General features: G+C 42.0%; 1 protein-coding gene across 1 annotated transcript in view; it reads left to right on the forward strand.

Moving 5' to 3' along the window:
- Positions 1-21338, forward strand: part of yipf1 (Yip1 domain family, member 1) — a 34447-nt gene that overhangs the window by 3893 nt on the left and 9216 nt on the right. The window contains exons 3-7 of the mRNA XM_060830262.1: positions 12141-12304; positions 12857-12937; positions 13656-13743; positions 14358-14474; positions 19875-20041. Coding sequence (XP_060686245.1) covers positions 12141-12304; positions 12857-12937; positions 13656-13743; positions 14358-14474; positions 19875-20041 — 617 coding nt within the window. The remainder of the gene's footprint in view (positions 1-12140; positions 12305-12856; positions 12938-13655; positions 13744-14357; positions 14475-19874; positions 20042-21338) is intronic.

Here is a 21338-nt window from a genome sequence, read left to right on the forward strand (position 1 = left end):
TCTTAACTTATGTTCATTGTTGATAAATGCATTGTGTTTGATCCATCTAAATATTAAAGAGAAATAGGAATTTAACTTTTTTTTTGTAGATATTTTTATTGAAATTTAACATTTTTGCAAATTTACAAAAATAAACAAAACTCTCAAATACAAACATTGATGTACAATTAAATCATATATACAATAGTCATTTAACAAAGAAAAGAGAAAGAAAGAAAACAAAAAGAGAAAAAAAAAAACGAAAAAAGAAAAAAAACTCAACTTTCTACTAATCTAACCTATAACTAACCAGAGTGTATACCTAAGTCTCTTACATGCTCGGAATGTATAAACATCAAATATAATAAAACCCGTATTCGCGCAGGATTCCTCTCCCAAGGGGCCCCGGAGCAGCCCGGTCTGAAATCTTCACTAAATAAAAGCCCTTGTTAGGATAGCCGAAATATCTGCATTTATATAATTCAAAAAGGGCTGCCATATTTTATAAAATAATTCAGTCTTTCGGTGCACCATATTTGTGAGGAAGTCAAGGGGGATATATTCCATAATTAATCTGTGCCAATTTGAAAGTCCAGGGGGGCCCTCAGCCACCCAGTTCACGAAATTTTTTTCCTTGCACAGAAAGAGAGAATAGAAAATAGTCTCTTCCCATGCATATCCAGAGATGAGAGGTTCGAAAAGCCCAAAAGGAGAGATACAGGGTCCACCCTAATTTCCGTTCCTAAAATTTCTGTCAGGGTATTTGCCACTTTAGTCCAGTATCTGCGGATTTTCTGACAAGTCCACAGACAATGTGCAAGAGTACCCATCTCTATTTTGCATTTGGGACACATTGGAGATGCTCCTGCCTTAAATTTTGCCAGTCGAGCCGGAGCTATATGGGCCCTATGAAGTATCTTTAGTTGGATAGCCTGAGTTCTGTTACAGATAGCAATTCTTCTAGCATTTTCCCAAATGTCATTCCACATATCCTCAGAGATTTCTAGCCCCAAGTCCTGCTCCCATGTTTTAAGCAGGTCATCCATGTCTCCTGAGACTCCATCATGTAGCAAATGGTATATAGTACTAACGGAGGATGCCCCCGCTGGTCGTAAGACATTACGTTCTCTGTCTGATTTATAAAGACTATCTATTAATGTAGTCTTCCTCTGTATATAATCTCGAACTTGGAAGTATCGAAAGAGATCCCCATTAGGTATTCCGAATTTCAGACGCAGCTGCTCAAAGGACATCAGGATCCCATCTTTAAATAGGTCCCCTAAGCATGAGATGCCCCTGGATCTCCAGAGTTTAAAGGTGGCATCTGTAATCCCCGGTTGGAATCCCCATGCGCCTACTATTGGTGCATGGGGGGATGTTTTATGTGAGTTACCCTCATTTTGCCGCATTATATTCCAGGCCTTAATTGTGTTTAATATTATGGGATTTTTACAGTGGTCTGTAATGATTTTCCTCTTATCTGAAAATAAAAGGTTAATAAGTGGGTATTTTACTTGGGAGGCTTCGATATCCAGCCAAATTGATTGTGGATCAGATGAAACCCAATCAGCTATGTAACTTAGTAGGGAGCTTAACTGATATTTCCTAAAGTCTGGGAAGTCCAGTCCTCCCCTTGCCTGTGGAAGCTGTAGCTTCTTCAGCTTAATAAGGGGCCGTCTATGGTTCCAAATAAAGGAGCCCAACCAGCCATATAATTTATGTAGGGCTAGCCTTGGCAGCATCAGCGGGAGCATTCTCATAGGATATAAGAGACGGGGCAGAACATTCATTTTAATTAATGCTATTCTCCCTAGCCAGGAAGTCGGAAGGTCTCTCCATCGCTGGAGGTCCTGCCTTATCCTTTCCATTAATTGTACAAAATTAGCCCTATACAGCTGATCAAATACTGGCGTGATAAAAATACCTAAATATAAGAAGCCCTCCAGGGACCAACGGAAGGGAAAAGGGGATCCGTCCATTAAGTGGGGTATCATAGCCAGACCACCCATTGGCATGGCTTCCGATTTTGAAAAATTAATTTTATAGCCTGAGAATGCACTAAATGTATTAATAACTTGAATTAGACGAGGCACTGACATTAAAGGATTACTGAGGAATAAGAGAACGTCATCTGCATAGAGGGTAATTTTGTGTTTACCTGTACCAATCCTCGGGGCCGTTATATTAGGATCAGTCCGGATGGCTTCTGCTAATGGTTCGATTATCAGTGTAACCAACAATGGTGAGAGAGGACATCCTTGACGGCAGCCCCTACCCACACTGAAGCCATCCGATCTTAACCCATTAGTAATAACAGCTGCTTTGGGGTCATTATACAATGTTGAAACCCATTTGGTAAACACCTGTCCAACGCCAAACCTTTCCAATGTGTAAAATAAATATGACCATTCAACCCTGTCAAATTCCTTTTCCGCATCCAATGAAATTACTACTCCTGGTATCTTTCCCTGATGACAGGCTTGGATCATATTCAAGACCCTTCTGATATTATTGGATGATCTGCGGCCCTTAATAAATCCCGTCTGGTCCTCCTTTATAATATATGGCAGTACCCTTTCTAGTCTTAGTGCTAACATTTTTGAGAGAATTTTAAAGTCTACATTTAGTAAGGATATTGGTCTGTAAGATGCACAATCTTCTGGGTCTTTTCCTTTTTTGAGGATAAGAGAAATATTTGCTTCTTTCAGCGTGGGTGGGAGACAGACCTGACTATGCTCAAAATTATACATATCCATAAGTGGGTCAACCAATATTCCTGTAAATTCTTTATAGAATTCAGCTTGAAAACCATCCGGGCCCGGTGCTTTTCCGCTCTGAAGTTGCCTAATTGCCTCAAGTATTTCTTGGACTGTTAAAGGGGTATTTAGGGCCGACACCTGTTCCGGAGTCAGGTCCGGGAAGGTCAAATTTTTTAAAAATGACTGCATCCTCCTAATCCTATCTTCACAATCCTGCGATCTATATAGTTCAGAATAAAATTCTTTAAAGGTCGCATTGATCTTTTTATGATCATGAGTCAGGGTACCTGTACTTTCCTTGATGGTCGGAATAGTTTGAGGGGCTTTCTTTTTCTTTGCAAGAAATGCTAAGTATCTACCCGGTTTGTCGCCATATTCATATAATCTTTGTTTCGCAAATAATATTTCCCTTTTAGCCGTTTGAGTAAGCGCGGTGTTTAAAGCTGTCCTAAGAGCTGTAATCCTCTGCAATTTTGTGATAGAAGGTCTATCAGCGTATGCTGTTTCGGCTGCTTTTAGGCGAGCTTCGAGCAGACGCTGTTGCTCTCCCTTCATTTTCCTCTGGGTCGCTGAATAGGAGATGATCAAACCTCGTGCATAAGCTTTGATGGTCTCCCACATCATTGACGGATTGCTAGCCGTACCAGTATTAATTTCTAAAAAAGTTTTAAGTTCTTGGGAGAAGTACTTTAAAAATTTGCTATCTTTTATCAGGAAGGGGTCCATACGCCAATGCCGAGCGGATGTCCCATTGTTCTTTACCTTAGTTTCCATGTATACAGCGGCATGGTCAGAGATTGCTATAGTACCTATTTTACAGGTTGCTATAGAATTTAGAAAAATCGATGGGGCAAAAAACATATCAATTCTTGTGTGACATTTATGTGGATTAGAGTAGAAAGAAAAATCTCTACCCTGTGGATGGAGACATCTCCATACATCTACCAATTCTAATTCTTTATTCAGGTCCGCCAGTTGTCTAGATCTGGGAGATACTCCAGCGGCACTCTTGGGAATCCTGTCTATTTCCGGATCCATAATACAATTAAAGTCTCCCCCTATAATTGTATGACGGGCACCAAAGGCCATCAGTTTTGAAAAAGCTTCCGTTATGAATTTAAAGGGGTGTGCCGGGGGGCAGTACACATTTAAGATCCCATATTCCTCTCCATTTATGAGGGCTTTAATCAAAATATATCGTCCAGATTCATCTTTTATCTGATTTAGAATTTTCAAAGGGAAGTTCTTCCAGACAAGGATAACGACTCCCCTGCTTTTTGAATTAAAAGAGGAAAAAAAGGCCTGATCAAATCCGCCCTGTCGTAATTTTAAGTGTTCTTTATCCGACAGGTGTGTCTCCTGTAGGAGAGCTATATCAACTCTCTCCTTCTTAAGATTTGATAATATTTTCTTCCTTTTAACTGGCGAATTACTCCCCCTGACATTCCAGGTGCACCACTTAACCGACTGTTCAGCCATAATCGTCTGGACAGATCCGAGACCCCTCGGGAGGGGAAACCCTATCTAGAACATCCCGAGCATGGAGCATACAAGATTTACAAAAGTAAAGACTCTCTGATACACTCAAAACAATATGACAAAAAACTCTTTCTAAGTATAAAAGATATAAAACATTCCGAATTGGAGATTTTCTCCCTTGTTCCCAGAGACCGTCACTTCCTCTCCCACAGTCCATCTTACCCTCTTCCAACCAGTGCCCCACCCTTGACCCAGGTGTTCCTCAATAAAATGAGGAGAATTCAAATATAATATAAAGCTAGAGTTAACAGTGAACACCCCACCCCCACCCACACCTAAATATATTTGGGAATATTAATACCATATATAACTATAAGATTACAATCTCAACATGTAATACTTAAATATAATACCACAAAATAACAGGGGAAAGAAAAACAACCCCACTCCTAAAAACAGAAGTAAAATAGAATAAGGTAACCACCTCTCCTCACCAACATTAACCAAACGCCCCAACATACATATATATATATATATATATATATATATATATATATACACACACATACACACACAGGGGGAAAGATAGGAAAAGATGAAGGGATGTAAACCAAAATAATGGGAAAGGCAGACCAACGTCCACAATCTCTTACAGTTTATTTAAGAGAGTCCAAGAATTCCTTAGCCTTCTCCGGTGATCCGAAGTTATATATGGATCCTTCGTGGCTAAGGCGTAGCGTCGCTGGATATCGTAAGGAGTACTGGATATTTAAGTCCCTTAAACGCTTCTTCGCCTCATCGAATGCCTTCCTCTTTCGGACCAAAGCTGGGGAGAAGTCCTGGAACAGCATGATCCTGGATCCTTTGTGGGTCATAGCTTGGGGATCTTTTCCCAGATTTCTTGAGGCTTCCAGGAGCATCTGCCTCTCCCTATAGCTCTGCAGCTGGAACAGGACCGGGCGTGGGCGCTGGGTTGAGCCGGGCCCACGTACTGTGACCCGGTAGGCCCATTCTGCCCTTACCTGGCCTGATCCAGCAGGCAGATTTAAAAGTTGTGGCAGCCAATGCTCTAAGAATGCTGTGAGCTTGCCTCCCTCTTCCTGCTCGGGCAGGCCCAACAACCGAATATTTTTTCTACGACATCGATTTTCGAGGTCATCAATGTGGTTTTCTAGGTTCTGGACTCGATTCTCGAGAAAACGGATGTGGTCGGCTGCCGATTTTATCGCAGTCTCTGAGGCTGCGGCCTTCGACTCCACCTCTCTGACTCGGCACCCCAATTCCTGAATGTCTCTGCCCTGCTTCTGCAGCTCGGCTGATAGTGCTTCTCTGCTCTGCCGAGACTCATCGATAAAAGCATCAATCTTCGCCTCCCACCTGGCAAACATCTCCTCAAAGCTCATCTTCATTGGTAACTCTCCTGAAGTGGCTGAAGACACCTTTGTTGCAGCTGAAGAGGGAGAGGGTGGGGGAGAGGTCCCTGCTTTCTTAGAGCTGCCTGTTCCCTTCCCTTTACTCATTTTCCAGCTAGTATTAGACTATTTAAATGTACTAATAGGTAACTATTTAAGGTTAACAACTATTATAAATGGTTTAGTGAGTGTGGTGGGGGTGGGTGATCCACTTTGCCCAAGTTTTGGGTAGAGCACTGTGGACTCAGTCTTGCTGGGTCGCCGCCATCTTGGATCCTCCAGGAATTTAACTATTAATGCATAACATGCAAGGCACTGCCTCAAATTTGTCAGTGAGCTAAGAGTTTGAGTGTGAACGTATAGCCCATTTGATTTGTGAGTGACTTTAACGAAAAACCAGGCTTCAATCATGAAAAAGTTAAAGATTAGTTTAATACAAAATATTGTTGCAAATAAAACTAATAAATTACTAACTAAATACATGATGAAATGAAGATGAGAATAACACTAAGTTATGACATTCAGTTCACTCCATTAAGATATTGTTCAGGCTCATTGCTTACAGTTGGAGTATTAGTTTTCTGAAGTGGGGGTGAAATTCAAAAGTTGTGTTCAGGAGCTGAGATGGCTTCCCAAGTCAAGAGTTTGCCTTTGGACTCCTTAGGTGGAGCATTTTCAGTGCCGAGTGAAGTACCTTTTCTTTAGTGATTCCACCGGCACAAATATTTGAAAACTGCCTGGTTTTCTGAATACCTTCTTCTGTAATTTGTGGTGTCAAGAAGAAAGTCCAACTCTCATGGATGCTTAACTCAGAACAATGGATGGAGTTATCTTCACAAGTTCTCCTGAGATCTCTATATAAAATATCTGTTCCCAGCCAGACATTCAAATTTCCCCGTGGTTGCTATCCTAAACTGTCAAGCCATGCGTCCAGATCAGTTATTAGTTTAAATCAAATCAGTTATTGGTTTAGCCCAGGTTTGGAGCATATTCCCATCTATTAATTTTAGCTGAAGAAGTTTTTTTTAATTAACTATCTTTGTCATCAACTTGAATGGTTCGCAATCTTCCCAGGTTGGGTGAAGTAATAAAGAACTAGACATACCTTCAGGGAATTCACTGCAATTGAGTTTTCATTCAACCCTATTGAAATACTTATTAAATTTCAAATATCTTCAATCCTTCTGGAGATAAGTTCAGAGTGGTTCTAACCATAATTGAATCCACAAGAAAAGTCAGATGACTTTAAAGTTCCCTTGCTGTTAATTTTTAGAAGGAAATTGCAGTACATTAGAAATTTGTAAAATTTTAACTACATTTTTGTGACCTCCCACCTTTCAGGAACTGAAGATTTTGCTTTACAGAAAGGTTTTGTGGAAACAGAAGAGAATAAATATACAAGATTTTTTTTCTCCATAGACATGCACAGATAGTTGATGCATTGCATCTTCCCATTAGGTTTTATTGGAAGATTCCCATTTTTTTTCCAGAGTTTGGAAATTTACTGGACTCTCTATCAGTAGCTTTTTTATCATTCAGAGCTGAAAAGAATGAAGAATGAATCTGACAGACATATACATACTTGATTGCTGCTTTTAATTTGGAAACATATTCTGTACATTTCCCAGACTCAAACCTATTACAGGGAAATTTCAATTATCTGAATGCGATGGGCAAGTGCTATTTATTTCGGATAATTGATTATTTGGTTAATCGATTTTCTGTGAAGTCTGCTCCCCATTCAGGAGACTAGGTGGTAGCGCACCACACATGATCCCCTGCCTGCCCCCCTCCAAAGCCACCCTGCCCTCCCAACCCCCGCAGAACTATCGCTGGTGAGGTGCTTACCTGATTATGGTTCAGTTCTTCCTAAGTCTAGTGATCGCTCTGAAATGTCAGTATCTACACTGGTTGGGAGTACAAAAGACCGCCTTGACAATGTTTTCTTTGAGGCCTTCAAGCTCTTGTTCTCAGAGGTCAGATCATGGCTGTCGGGGGAGCCAGCCCATCTCATCGTGGAGATGGTGGACATGTTGGCAGTACCTGCAAGACAAAAGAGAGAGGAGGAGTTGCAGCAAATGGTTAGAAGTCCACGTGCAATGGATGACACTGATAGCAGGGAGTTGCAGTGGAAACATGCATGTCCTGTATCAATGCAGGAGAAGTCCTGGTCTTCTGTATGGGCCACAATTCTCTTGCATGGTGTATTTCATCCCTCCTTTCTGCCCTATTATGGATTATCTTCTGTAATAAGAGTGGTAATAAGGGTGGTGTTAGTGAGGTGCAAGTGACAGTACAACTGTTAGTGCTAATGAAGGTGGCGGTAAGGTAATGAGGAGTTCTGATAGACTGAGTAGGAAGCACAGAGGGCCTGCTTTAGTGGTGTGGGAGAACGGGTGAGAGAAGATGTTGCAGGCAACAGTGAAAGTGGCAGAACATTAGCCTTAATCAGGATAGATGGAGTAGCAGAAATGGAGTGAGTGAGGAGAGAAGAGTGTGGCACTTGTGCTGGTGCAGCAGAGAATGTTATTGACCTTATAGTACTGCTGCCCAACTGTTTAATTTATGAGTGACTCAATTCTAAAAAAGTTTTAGTCTTAAGATGAAAGTGAATTTATTGGAAAATATTGTTGTTCGTTACTTAAGTACAAGTAATAAAATTACTTGGTAAATATGTACAAGATTGAAATGGAGCTGAGGATAAAATATATTTATAAATATGAAATTCATGTCATGTGTTAGGATGTTGCAGGTGGCAACTCTCAATTGAAGTCTTGATTGTTTGGAATAAGAAGTTGCGTTCAACAGCTATGGTGGCTTGTGAAGTTGAATATTGCCTTTGTAATGAACTCAGTGGGTGGAGCAGTTTACAGAGCATATGGAAATACCTTTCTTTACTGGTCTGCCAGTCCCTTTTCAGTAAAACAAAGAGAATTTATGGTCAGCCCTGTATAACTTTCAATGTCAGAGAGAAAATTCAACTCCCACATGCTGTTCATAGTAGTTCAGCTGAGTGTAGGGCCTGGAGATCTCAGATCTCTGAAACCTCAGATCTTGCACACAATGGATGTTCCCAGTCAGACTTTAATATAGTTCAAAACCAAAAATGGCTGCTCTTCTCAGTAAATTCCATATTAAATATTGGATTAGCCTGGATCTTGGTGTAGTTCCACGTACGTTTTTAGACAAACTGACTCAATCATGAACTTGAATGGTTCCCATTAATGACAGGGAAGAGCTATACACAACTCCAGAAAGGCTATTGTTAATGAGGCAAATGGACAAAATTTGGCAGATGGAATATAGTATGAGGCAATGTGAGGTCTTGCATTTTGGCCGGAGTAATACAGGAAGAGAATATGTAAATAGAGAAGGACTGCAGAAAGCTACTAAACAGAGGGATTTTGGAGTCCTTGTCCATGAATCTCAAAAAGCTAGCATCCAAATTCAGTGGGTAATTAGGAAGCAAATGGAATGTTGGCCATTTAAAGGGAATGGAGTGTAAAAGTAGGAAGATTTTGCTAAAACTGTATAAGTCACTATTCTGTAAGGGAAAAACAATGTCAAGCCAGCGGATAAAGGGGGTGCAGTGGTAGTCTGGCGCACTGACCTCTGCAGCGCTGAAGCCAGACGCCAACTCGAAGACACCTTCTCCTACCGTCCCCTCGACCATGACCCCCACCCCCCCATCACCAAACCATCATCTCCCAGACTATACAGAACCTCATCACCTCAGGAGATCTCCCACCCACAGCTTCCAACCTCATAGTCCGGGAACCCCGCACTGCCCGGTTCTACCTCCTTCCCAAAATCCACAAGCCTGACCACCCTGGCCGACCCATTGTCTCAGCATGCTCCTGCCCCACTGAACTCATCTCTACCTACCTTGACACTGTCCTATTCCTCCTAGTCCAGGAACTCCCCACATACGTTCAAAACACCACCCATGCCCTCCATCTCCTCCAAGACTTCCGTTTCCCCGGCCCCCAACGCTTCATCTTCACCATGGATATCCAATCCCTCTACACCTCCATCCGCCATGACCAGGGCTTCCAAGCCCTCCGTTTCTTCCTCTCCCAACGTCCCCAACAGTACCCTTCCACCGCCACACTCATTTGTTTGGCTGAACTAGTCCTCACCCTTAACAATTTCTCCTTCGAATCCTCCCACTTCCTCCAGACCAAAGGGGTAGCCATAGGCACCCATATGGGCCCCAGCTATGCCTGTCTGTTTGTTGGCTATGTTGAACAGTTGATCTTCCGTAGTTACACCGGCACTACTCCCCACCTCTTCCTCCGCTACATTGATGACTGCACTAGCACCACCTCATGCTCCCGCAAGGAGGTTGAGCAATTCATCAACTTCACCAACACATTCCACCCTGACCTTAAATTTACCTGGACCATCTCTGACACCTCCCTCCCCTTCCTGGACCTCTCCATGTCCCACCCTATCTCCTGCAAAAATGCCATCCCGTATTCCCAATTCCTCTGCCTCCGTCATATCTACTCCCAGGAGGACCATTTCCACCACAGAACACACCAGATGGCCGCTTTCTTCAGAGACTGCAATTTCCCTTCCCTCGTGGTTAAAGTTGCCCTCCAACGCATCTCGTCCACACCCAACACCTCTGCCCTCGGACCCCACCCCTCCAACCGTAACAAGGACAGACCCCCCCCCCCGCAGGGCTCACCTTCCACCCTACCAACCTTCGCATAATCCAAATCATCCAACGACATTTCTGCCACCACCAAACGGACCCCACCCCTTTCTGCCTTCCACAAAGACCATTCCCACCATGACTACATGGTCAGGTCCACGCCTCAACAATCCACCCTCCTGTCCTGGCACCTTCCCCTGCCACCACAGGAATTGCAAAACCTGCGCCCACACCTCCTCCCTCACCTCCATCTAAGGCCCCAAAGGAGCCTTCCACATCCATCAGAGTTTTACCTGCACATCCACTCATATCATTTATTGTATCCGTTGCTCCCGATGCGGTCTCCTCTACATTGGGGAGACTGGACGCCTCCTGGCAGAACACTTTAGGGAACATCTCTGGGACACCCACACCAATCAAACACACTGCCCTGTGGCCCAACATTTCAACTCCCCCTCCCACTCAGACAAGAACATGGAGGTCCTGGGCCTCCTTCACCGCTGCTCCCTCACCACCCGACGCCTGGAGGAAGAACGCCTCATCTTCCACTTCGGAACACTTCAATCCCAGGGCATCAATGTGGACTTCACCAGTTTCCTCATTTCCCCTTCCCCCACCTCACCCCAGTTCCAAACTTCCAGCTCAGCACCGTCCCCATGATATGTCCTACCTGCCTAACTTCCTTTTCACTTATCCACTCCACCCTCCTCTCTGACATATCACCGCCATCCCCACCCCCATTCACCTATTGTACCCTATGCTACTTTCTCCCCACCCCCACACTCCTCTCATTTATCTCTCCACCCTGCAGGCACTCTGCCTCTGCAGGCACTCTGCCTGATGAAGGGCTTTTGCCGAAACATCGATTTTCTTGCTCCTTGGATGCTGCCTGAACTGCTTTTCCAGCACCACTCTAATCTAGAATCGGGTTTCCAGCATCTGCAGTCACTGTTTTTACCAAGTCACTACTCTGACCACAACTGGAATACTGTGAACAGTTTTGGGCTCCTTATCTGTGAAAAGATGTACGAGCATTGCAGACAGTCTAGAGGAGGTTCACCAGGTGTGGAGGGACTGTCTTAAGAGGAGAGGTTGAATAGGCCATGCCTGTACCTGTTGGAATAGAGCAGAATGATAGGTGGCCTTTTTAAAACCTGTAGGATTCTTTGGGGACTTGACGGGATTGGTTGCTCCCCCTTGTGGACAAGTCTAGAACCAGAGGGCATAGTCTAAAGGGTCACATATTTAAGTCAGAGATGAGGAGGAATTTTTTTTCTTTTTGAGGATAGTGAATCTGTGGAATTCCTTACCACAGAGGGCTGTTCAGGGTGGGTCATTATATTCAAGGCCAAAATAAGCAAACTTTTAATTAGGAAGGAAATCAAGCATTATGGGGAAAAGGGCAAGAGAGTGGATTTGAGGATTGATAAATGAGCCATGATCACATTGAATTGTAAAGCAGACTTGATGGGCTAAATAGCCCATTTCTGCTTCTGTGCTGTGTAGCGATTCTGTTCATCTCTGTGGACATGATCCTTCTTTGGAGCCACGTTCATTTTTAAAAGAAGATTAGAGTGTGTTACGAAATCCATAACAGGACTACATGTTTATGACAGCTATTAGTGAAATGGGTGAAAGTTGGAAACTCTAAGGCATGGAACAGTGACAGTGAAGAAAAAAAATTCACTAATGGTTCCCTCTGTTGATTCAGTGTTTACTTTTGGAGAGCCCAATGTTCCTAACTTTATTAATTCAAAAGTAATAGAACCTCTTAATTAATTTACAACATCATCTTGCATTGTATTGTGCCTTTATCATTGTCTAATTTTCCAATTGGTTTATAATGAACAGAGTTTGATGATGCCACAAATCTGCTGGCAGCAAATCCAGATGCTACCACAATAAGCATAACGGACACCAATGATAAACCTAAAAATCAGAGAGGCCCACCAGGCAAATTGGGCAGAGATGAGGATGAAGATTTGCTCGGGAATGAAGACTCTGATAAAGCAGAGGTGAGTAACTTTGTAACGGCAAATATACAAAAATTAAATTCATGTTGTGGATCTCAAAATATGAAATGGTTATATTCTAATGGCTGTAAGGTAAAGACACTTGAATTTTAGAACAAGTATATTGGGCCTAAAATACCTTAAAACCTTTCACTGATCACTTCATGTGTACACCTTAATATCTGTGCAATCTTACTCCAGAAATGCATGCAACTATCCTGTATGCTTCTTAATGCTTCCTAGTGGTCTTCTTTCACTTTACCTATCCATCTCACTGTTTGATTTGTTTACTTGTAATATTACATTAGAAATGAATCATGGTTGTTTTTAGTTTTTTGAGAAGAATCATGATATTGTTTATTGATATTAATGGTAAATGTAATTTAAGTTCTGACTACAGCTGTGTTCCTATATGCTCCTCTATTTGCATTTACTTGAAAAAACGTGCCATTTCTCAGAACTAAATTGTCTGAGTTTTATTTTGCAAAGAAAATCTGACAATAATGTATTAGAATCTTTGTGACCAAGTTTGTCTTTACTTTTTTTTATATACAGTTGCTTGCAGGACAAAAGAAGAGTGCACCATTTTGGACATTTGATTATTATCAAACATTTTTTGATGTAGACACCTACCAGGTAGTTGCATTTTGGTTTCTCCAGCAGGTGCTTTTAATAATAAAAAAAATTGGCAACATCTTAACTCATACATTCTGTCATCCTGTTCTCCCATTCTGCCCAATGTAAGCACTGATTTGTATTGTTGCTGGTTCTATGGGTGTTAACAACTTTCTGGTGCATTCTCAAAATTACCATCTTCACTCAGTGAGTGACAGCAGAATGTTGTTTGGTGACAGAACAGTCTTATTTCATCCTACTTACTGTCCACATTCAAACAGGCAGTGATTGGGGAAGGAAATCTTAGCATCTTTTGTTCCTTAATCTTGCATAGAGTACTAAGTCCAAATGCTTTGCATCAACTATTTTTAATTTCAGTTATGGAATGGGGGCATTGCTGGATGAGCCAGCATTTATTGCCTATCACTAGTTGACATTCAGAAGGTGGTTGTACTGAACTGCCTTCTTGAGCCCTTACAGTCCATTTGGTATTGGTAATCCCACAGTGCCACTGGTGAGGGACTTTGAGGATTTTGACCCAGTGACACTGAAGGAATGGCAGTTTATTTCCCAGTCTGGAATAACTTGGAAGGAAACTTGCAACTGGTGATGTCCAATATCCCATTTAAGCTGCGTAGCTGCACAGCCACTTAGAAGCTCCACACATGTCAGTTGGTTTTAGGATGAATGTCTTCTACTTCTGGAGGTTGAATTGGTCATTTTATTCTCTGCATAACAGGTGTTGGACAGAATAAAAGGTTCCCTTTTACCATTGCCTGGCAAAAATTTTGTGAGGTTGTATATTCGGAGTAATCCAGATCTTTATGGTAAGTATGAATTATAATTGTTATTAGAAAACAATTCACATGAATATGGAATGTCCTGTTACTACTTTCAAAATAAACCTATCTCATCTCCCTATCATATACAATGTGTAAGCAGAAGTTTTAGATGCTAAATTTGAATGAAGGATGTATATGGGTTCTACACATCTCAGTGTATTTTATGGAAATAAAATTAAAACACAGATGCAAGAACATTTCTGCACTTCTTGGAAGGAAATTAGAGAGGCTCAAAAGAACAGAATAGAACTTTATATAGTTAGATGAAGTAAGAAGGATAAATCCATGGATGACTTCATGAAAAGTAGAAATCATGACCAAAAACTAAGTTCATTTTCAAGTTGTTTTGGTTTATTTTATCATGTCTTTTGCCTAAACCTCCCAACAGGAAATTCTGAAATTGAAAATGTATTTGCACTGAGATAACCAACAGGAGGAGCAAAGCTCATGAATATTCAGTTTGTGAAAGTTTCAAATCTAAAGGGAATTGTTCTTTTGTAATATTTATGATTAAGAAAAATGGAAGAGCACATTTGACTGTATAAAGGTGTTGTCCCATTTTTTGATATAACAGTTTGTTTTTGAAATGTCTTAATTAGGTCCCTTCTGGATATGTGCCACACTTGTGTTTGCAATAGCAATAAGTGGCAATCTTGCAAATTTCTTGACTCACCATGGTCAGCGTGGTTACCGCTATGTACCTGAGTTCCATAAAGGTAAATGGAAAATTCTTTCTTAAATCATATAAAAATATAATTTAATTGAGGAATGTTATTTACACTGCACACATCGGCAAATTATTGGATAACGAGCATTGTTGTGTGCTTTTAATTCCCCAACTCTACGATTCCACATTGGGGTAGGACTGAATTTCTTCCGGCAAGGGAGCAACCTCACCCAAGCAGTTAGTGCACTTTCCTGATGATGATTTCAAAATGGAATCGGTAGACGATGAGGAGCTGTTGTATACTCGCATTGTTTGCAGGAGATGGAGCTTGATGCACATGATGAGATAAAGAACTTTGTTGTGGTAGTGACAAAATTGTTTGCAAAGTTCTTTATCTGATCATATACATCAAGCTGCATCTCCTGCTAAGAGCATGAGCAGATGACAGCTCCTCAATCTCTGTCAACTGCCAATTCCATTTTGAAATCACCATGAGGCAAGTGCAGTAACTGATGGGGTAAGGCTGCTCTGTTTCTGGAAGTGAGGCCTCATGTGCTGTACTGCATGCTTGTCCCTCCTCTGGCATCTTCACTCTTTTAATGAAAATAAATCTCAGTACACAAAGAACCTTTGGAATGCTCTACCATCTTCAGACTTTCTACAATCTACGTGCTTTTAAAATCCACCCACTACTTAATGATTTCCTAATCCTTTGCACTGTTTTCCAGTGCTGACAATATCCTGACTGTGGACTTTGGTTTCAATCTGAGGATGTCTGACAGCATATCAGAGTCAATTCTAAAGATTTGCATTTACAATATACCATACCTTTCACAACCATCAGACATCTCAAAGAACTTTACAGACCATGAAGTAGAGTCACTGTTGTAATGTAGAACACATGGCAGGCAGTCAATTTGTACACTTCAAACTCCCAGCAGTGTGATATTGACAAGACACTGTCATTTTATTGATTGAGGGATAAATATTGGTGAGGATAGTGGATTGACTCCTCCACTCTTCTCAGTACTTTTTGATATGTGATTACTGCTGAAATGTAGGGCAATTAAGCGAGTAATATCTGAAGGATATTATTGGAACACTTGGTGGTAAAGCTGTCTGTGCACATTTGTTAAGATAAATAGGTAAATAGAATTTGCATTGATATATGAATCTGCAGCTTGAGACTATAAATTTAAGATTATCACTATAGAGTGCTGTAAGAAATGAAATGTCTTATCAGTGAAAGTAGAATCACCAACAGCTTTTAACAGGGATTTGGATTGATATCTGGAGATGTATGGACACATAGAGTCATACAACATGGAAGCAGACCCTTCAGTCTAACTAGTCCATGCTGACCATATTCCCAAACCAAACTCGTCTCACTTGGTTGTGTTTGGCCAATATCCTTCCAAATCTTACCAATTCATGTACTTATCAGATGTCTTTTTAAATTGTGTAACTACCTGCATCCACCACTTCCTTTGGCAGTTAATTCCACACACACACACTACTCTCTGTATAAAAAGGTTTCCCGTTGTGTCTTTTTTAAAAAAAATCTTTCTCCTCTCACTTTAAAAAAAATGCCCCCTAGTTTTGAACTCCTCTACCTGAGGGGAAAGACCTTTGCGATTCATCTTATCTATGCCCCTTATGATCTTATAAATCTCTATAAGGTCACCCCTCAACCTCCTATGCTCCAATGAAAAGAGTCCTAGCCAATCTTTATAACTGAAACCCTCCATTCCTGGCAACATCCTGGTAAATCCTTTCTGAACTCTCTCCAGTTTCATAATATCCTACCACAGCAGGGCCACCAGAACTGTACACAGTACTCCAGAAGAGGCCTCACGAGGAGAAAGAGTAGAGGGCTGGAGCTAACTGATAGGTTTTCAGTGAGCAAGCCAAGTGCAATTACTTTATTGACTGTTTTCTTTGGTGTAAACCTCTACATTTTATTTTCAAAAATAACAGGAAACAAACGCTTAAATGGTTAAAGCTGTATTGCTCTTCTAAGATTACGAACATAGTAATTAAGAACCGGAGTAGGCCATAGGCTATTCGGTCCCCCAAGTTAGCTCTGCTCTTCATTATAACTTCAACTCCATATGTCCACCTACCTCTTTTAACCCTTGTTGTTAGTCAGAAAGACCTGGCCTGAACTTTCATTACCCTGAAGGAATCTCCAGAATTGACAAATCCCTGTTAATTGAGGTAGAACTGTGCCCCTCACATCTGTTAATTCTTCTGATAAGAAAGAGGACTAAAAATCAAAACAATTCGATTTCCATTTGCAATCATCATGACAGAAATTGTGAATAAAGGGACTACTGGCTGAAACTAACAGAAAAATACTGTCCTCCACAAGTTGATTCCTGCAGAAGTTTCATAAATTTAGAGTTTTGTTTTCAACAAGATTTAAAGCTAGCTGGAAGAAAGGGTACATCCGTTTAATTGTAGGTATGTAATTCCTCTTCTATTACATTCAGTTGTGTAACAGATGGCTGATCTACAAATGTGGATGACCTACTTACCAATTACTGTAAAAGAAATAAACAATAAAATATACTTAACAGTGAAGGGTGTATTCATGCAGTTTTCTGCCTGTAATGTATACCAGAATAGTTAACATAAAAATGTTAACCTAACACATTTTCAAATATGATTAGATTAGACTTACAGTGTGGAAACATTCGGCCCAACAAGTCCACACCGACCCGCCGAAGCGAAACCCACCCATACCCCTACATTACCCCTTACCTAACACTACGGGCAATTTAGCATGGCCAATTCACCTGACCCGCACATCTTTGGACTGTGGGAGGAAACCGGAGCACCCGGAGGAAACCCACGCAGACACGGGGAGAACGTGCAAACTCCACACAGTCAGTCGCCTGAGTCGGGAATTGAACCCGGGTCTTCAGGCGCTGTGAGGCAGCAGTGCTAACCACTGTGCCACCGTGCCGCCCATTATGCTGAAAATGTGTTGCTGGAAAAGCTCAGCAGGTCAGGCAGCATCCAAGGCAGCAGGAGAATCGACGTTTTGGGCATGAGCCCTTCTTCAGGATGCTACCTGACCTGCTGTGCTTTTCCAGCAACACATTTTCAGCTCTGATCTCCAGCATCTGCAGTCCTCACTTTTTCCTAGAACATTTTCAAATATGCCATGGGAAAAGAAAAAATATAATCTGAACTCATCTTCAACTTGTCAATACTATTAAATAATCTAGGAGCAAGTGAGAACTGCAATGCTGGAGATCAGAGTCGAGAGTGTGTTGCTGGAAAAGCACAGCAGGTCAGGCAGCATCTGAGGAGCAGGAGAATCGACGTTTGGATGTAAGCTCTTCATCAGGAATGAGGCTTTTGGGCCGGGCTGAGAGATAAATGGGAGGGGAGGTGGGATTTGGGGTAAGGTAGCTGAGAAAGCGAAAGGTGGATGAAGGTGAGGGAGAGGATGATAGGTCAGATAGGTGACAGGGGAAGTGATGGACAAGTCCAGTTTGTGGTGCCGAGGTGGAGGCTTGGGACTGGGATAATGTGTGGGGGGGGAGGTAAATGAGGAAGCTGTTGAAATCCACATTTATCCCATGTGGTTGCAGGGCAGAATATGAGGTGTTTTTCCTCCAGACGTCAGGTGGTAACAGTTTGGCGGTGGAGGAGGCCCAGTACCTGCATGTCCTTGACGGAGTAGGAGGGGGAGTTGAAGTGTTCAGCGACGGAGCGGTGGAGTTGGTGGATGCGGGTGTCCCAGAGATGTCCTCTGAAACAATCCACACGAAGACATCCTGCCTCCCTGGTGTAGAGGAGACCACACTGGATGCAACGCATACGGTAGATGAAATCGATAGAGGTACAGGTAAATTTCTGGCAGATGTGGAAGGATCCCTTGGGGCCTTGGACGGAGGTGAGGAGAGTGGTGTGGACACAGGTTTTACCCTTCCTGCAGTGCCAGGGAAAGGTGCCTGGAGTGTGGTGTGGGCCCCGAACGGACTCCACTTTCAAAGATATATTTTCCTCCCTACCCATATCAGCATTACGGAAAGACTATTCCCTCCTTGACTCCCTCGTCAGGTCCACGCTCCCACCCCACCAGCCCACACCCCACTCCTGGCACCTTTCCCTGCCACCGCAGAAAGTGTAAAATCTGCACCCACACCACTCTCCTCACCTCCGTCCAAGGCCCCAAGAGATCCTTCCACACCCGCCAGAAATTTACCTGCACCTCTTCCAATGTCATTTACTGCATCTGTTGCACCCAGTGTAGTCTCCTCTACATCCGGGAGACGGGACGTCTTCTTGCGGATTGTTTCAGAGAACATCTCTGGGACACCCGCACCCACCAACCCCACCGCCCCATGGCTGAATACCAACTCCCCCTCTCACTTCATCAAGGACATGCAGGTCCTGGGCCGCCTCCATCACCAAACCGTTACCAACTGACGCATGGAGGAAGAATGCCTCATATTCCATCTTGGAATCCTGCAACCACACGGGATAAATGTGGATTTCAATAGCTTCCTCATTTACCCTCCCCTCACATTATCCCAGTCTCAAGCCTCCAACTTGGCACCGCCCTCTAGACCTGTCCAGCACTTCCTCCTTCTGACCTATCACCTTATCGCCCGCCTTCATCCACCTATCGCTTTCTCAGAAAACTCCCCCACCCACCACCCCCTTCCCATTCGTCTCTCTGCCCCATGTCCAAAACACATAAGCTGTTTATCAGGAATGAGGCTTGTGTCCGGGGCTGCGAGATGAATGGGAAGGGGGTGGGGGGTGGGGGGGGGGGGATTCTCCTGCTCCTCGGATGCTGCCTGACCTTTTCCTGCAAAACAGTCTTGCCTATTAAGTAAGCTGCATGACACTGCGTGATGTAGTGTTAGTGTTCTGTTCCAGTTCAGTTGTGTACTCTGTAAGAATCCTAAATGGAATAACACTGAGCAAGCTTTGTCCAGACCCAACTGAGCACAAATCCATAATCTCCTCTTCCAAAAATCCCTAAATTCCATTATTATGAAGCAAAATTAAAGTAGTCTGCTATTGTGAAATTAAAAATATGAATAATCTATACATTTTTTTTTTCTTTTTTAACCAATATGTATTGTGAAACACGTTTCATTGTTTAATACAAACTGTGTTCCCCAGTCATAAAATATGGAATCTCCATTATATGATGTGATTATTTTTTATAAGAAGGCATTCATTCCAGGTCACAGATTAGACAAAGCCACAGAATTGCACATTTGTTTTTCCTTGGTTACTCAGTTTTACTTCAATTCAGATCAAATTCACAACATGGCAAAAGCAGAAAACAAGAACTAAAGTTTGTGAAGTCACTATTAGTGTTTTCAAAGAGTTGCATTAATTTCTCTTCTGGATTTCAGTAAATAGTAAATGGTATAATAAATTTGTAAATGTTACAATGTAACTACACTTCTCTTTGTAGTTTCTATAGCAGCTACAGCTATCTATACCTATGCCTGGCTTATTCCTCTCGCCCTTTGGGGCTTTCTAATGTGGAGAAATAACAAAGTGATGAATATCGTGTCATATTCATTCCTGGAGATAGTGTGCGTTTATGGATACTCGCTGTTTATTTACATTCCCACTGCGGTAAGTGTGTCTTTCCTCCTATGAAAGAGGAAGTTCAGTTGGGAAATAGGAGATAAGTCTGGGTGTGAACACATAAGTATGTATGGATTGACACATATGACCATAACAAATAGGTGCAGGAGTAAGTCATTGAGCCCTCGAGCCTGCTGTGCAGTTCAATAGGATCATGAATGATCCAACATTCCTCATGTCCACTTTGCTGAGTTTTCCCTATAAACCTTGATTCCCTAACAGATGAAGAATCAATCTTCTCAGTCTTAAGTGTACAAAAGGCCTGTGACCCCATAGTTCTCTCTAAGGGAAGGAGTTTTAAAGACTCGCAACCATCTGAGAGAAGAAATTCCTCATGTTGATCTTAAGTTGACACCCTTAATTCTGAGATATGCCTAATGGTCCTATACTCTCCCACAAGTGGAAACATTCTCTCAGCATTTACCCCTCAGGAATACTGTATATTTCAGTGAGATCATCTTTCGTTTTTCTAAACTCCAGTGAATTGAGTCCAAACCTCTTTAGCCTTTGCTCATAAGACAACCCCTCCATACCAGGGATCATCCTAGTGAACCTTCTCTGAACTGCCTCCAATGAAATTATATCTTTCCTTTGAAACTTCAAAAGAATAGGAAAGAAATACTTAAAGGTGTGGAAATTATATAAATAAAAGTACAAACGCAAGGAAGCTATTGACATGAGGGTTTAGGGTCCTGTGAAATAGTCGAATTGTCTGGTTTTAACTATAATCTTCAGCATTGGAAGCTGTTTATATTAAATTACCTGCAAGGGAGGAACAGAAAGGTGAAGGAACGGCAGATCAGAAAGAGAAGTACAAATGTCGGTATTAGATGATCTTGTGCACATTTTAACAGCTAGATACCTCAGTGGTTTTGGGCTGGCTGGATTTAAGATACTATGTCCCCTAATATTGGACTGTTATGTATAACTTGAGGTTCTGTATTAAACAATAGTTGAAGAATTTAAAGACTCTTGGAAAAACTGAACATGGGCTAAGTATGTTTAATGTGTGTATTAAAACTGATCATTGTTTTAATGCGGGCTTCGAACTTAAACTTCAAACTGAAATCATAACCTCAGAGCAGCACAGATCAAAGGAAAGATCGAAAGGCTGGCATCGATAATAGGTGGGAAATAGATCAGAGGATCTCTTGAAGGTCAATGCATTTCTGAATTACTCCAAGTTAGAATTTTTTGCCCTAAAGGATTTTGCAAATGAGGAGGTCTGTGAATCTGAATAACTTTATGAATTTTAACACCACATGGGAGTTGCGTGGGTAGAAGT

Source organism: Hemiscyllium ocellatum, chromosome 9, assembly GCF_020745735.1.
Source record: "Hemiscyllium ocellatum isolate sHemOce1 chromosome 9, sHemOce1.pat.X.cur, whole genome shotgun sequence".
Taxonomy (NCBI): domain Eukaryota; kingdom Metazoa; phylum Chordata; class Chondrichthyes; order Orectolobiformes; family Hemiscylliidae; genus Hemiscyllium; species Hemiscyllium ocellatum.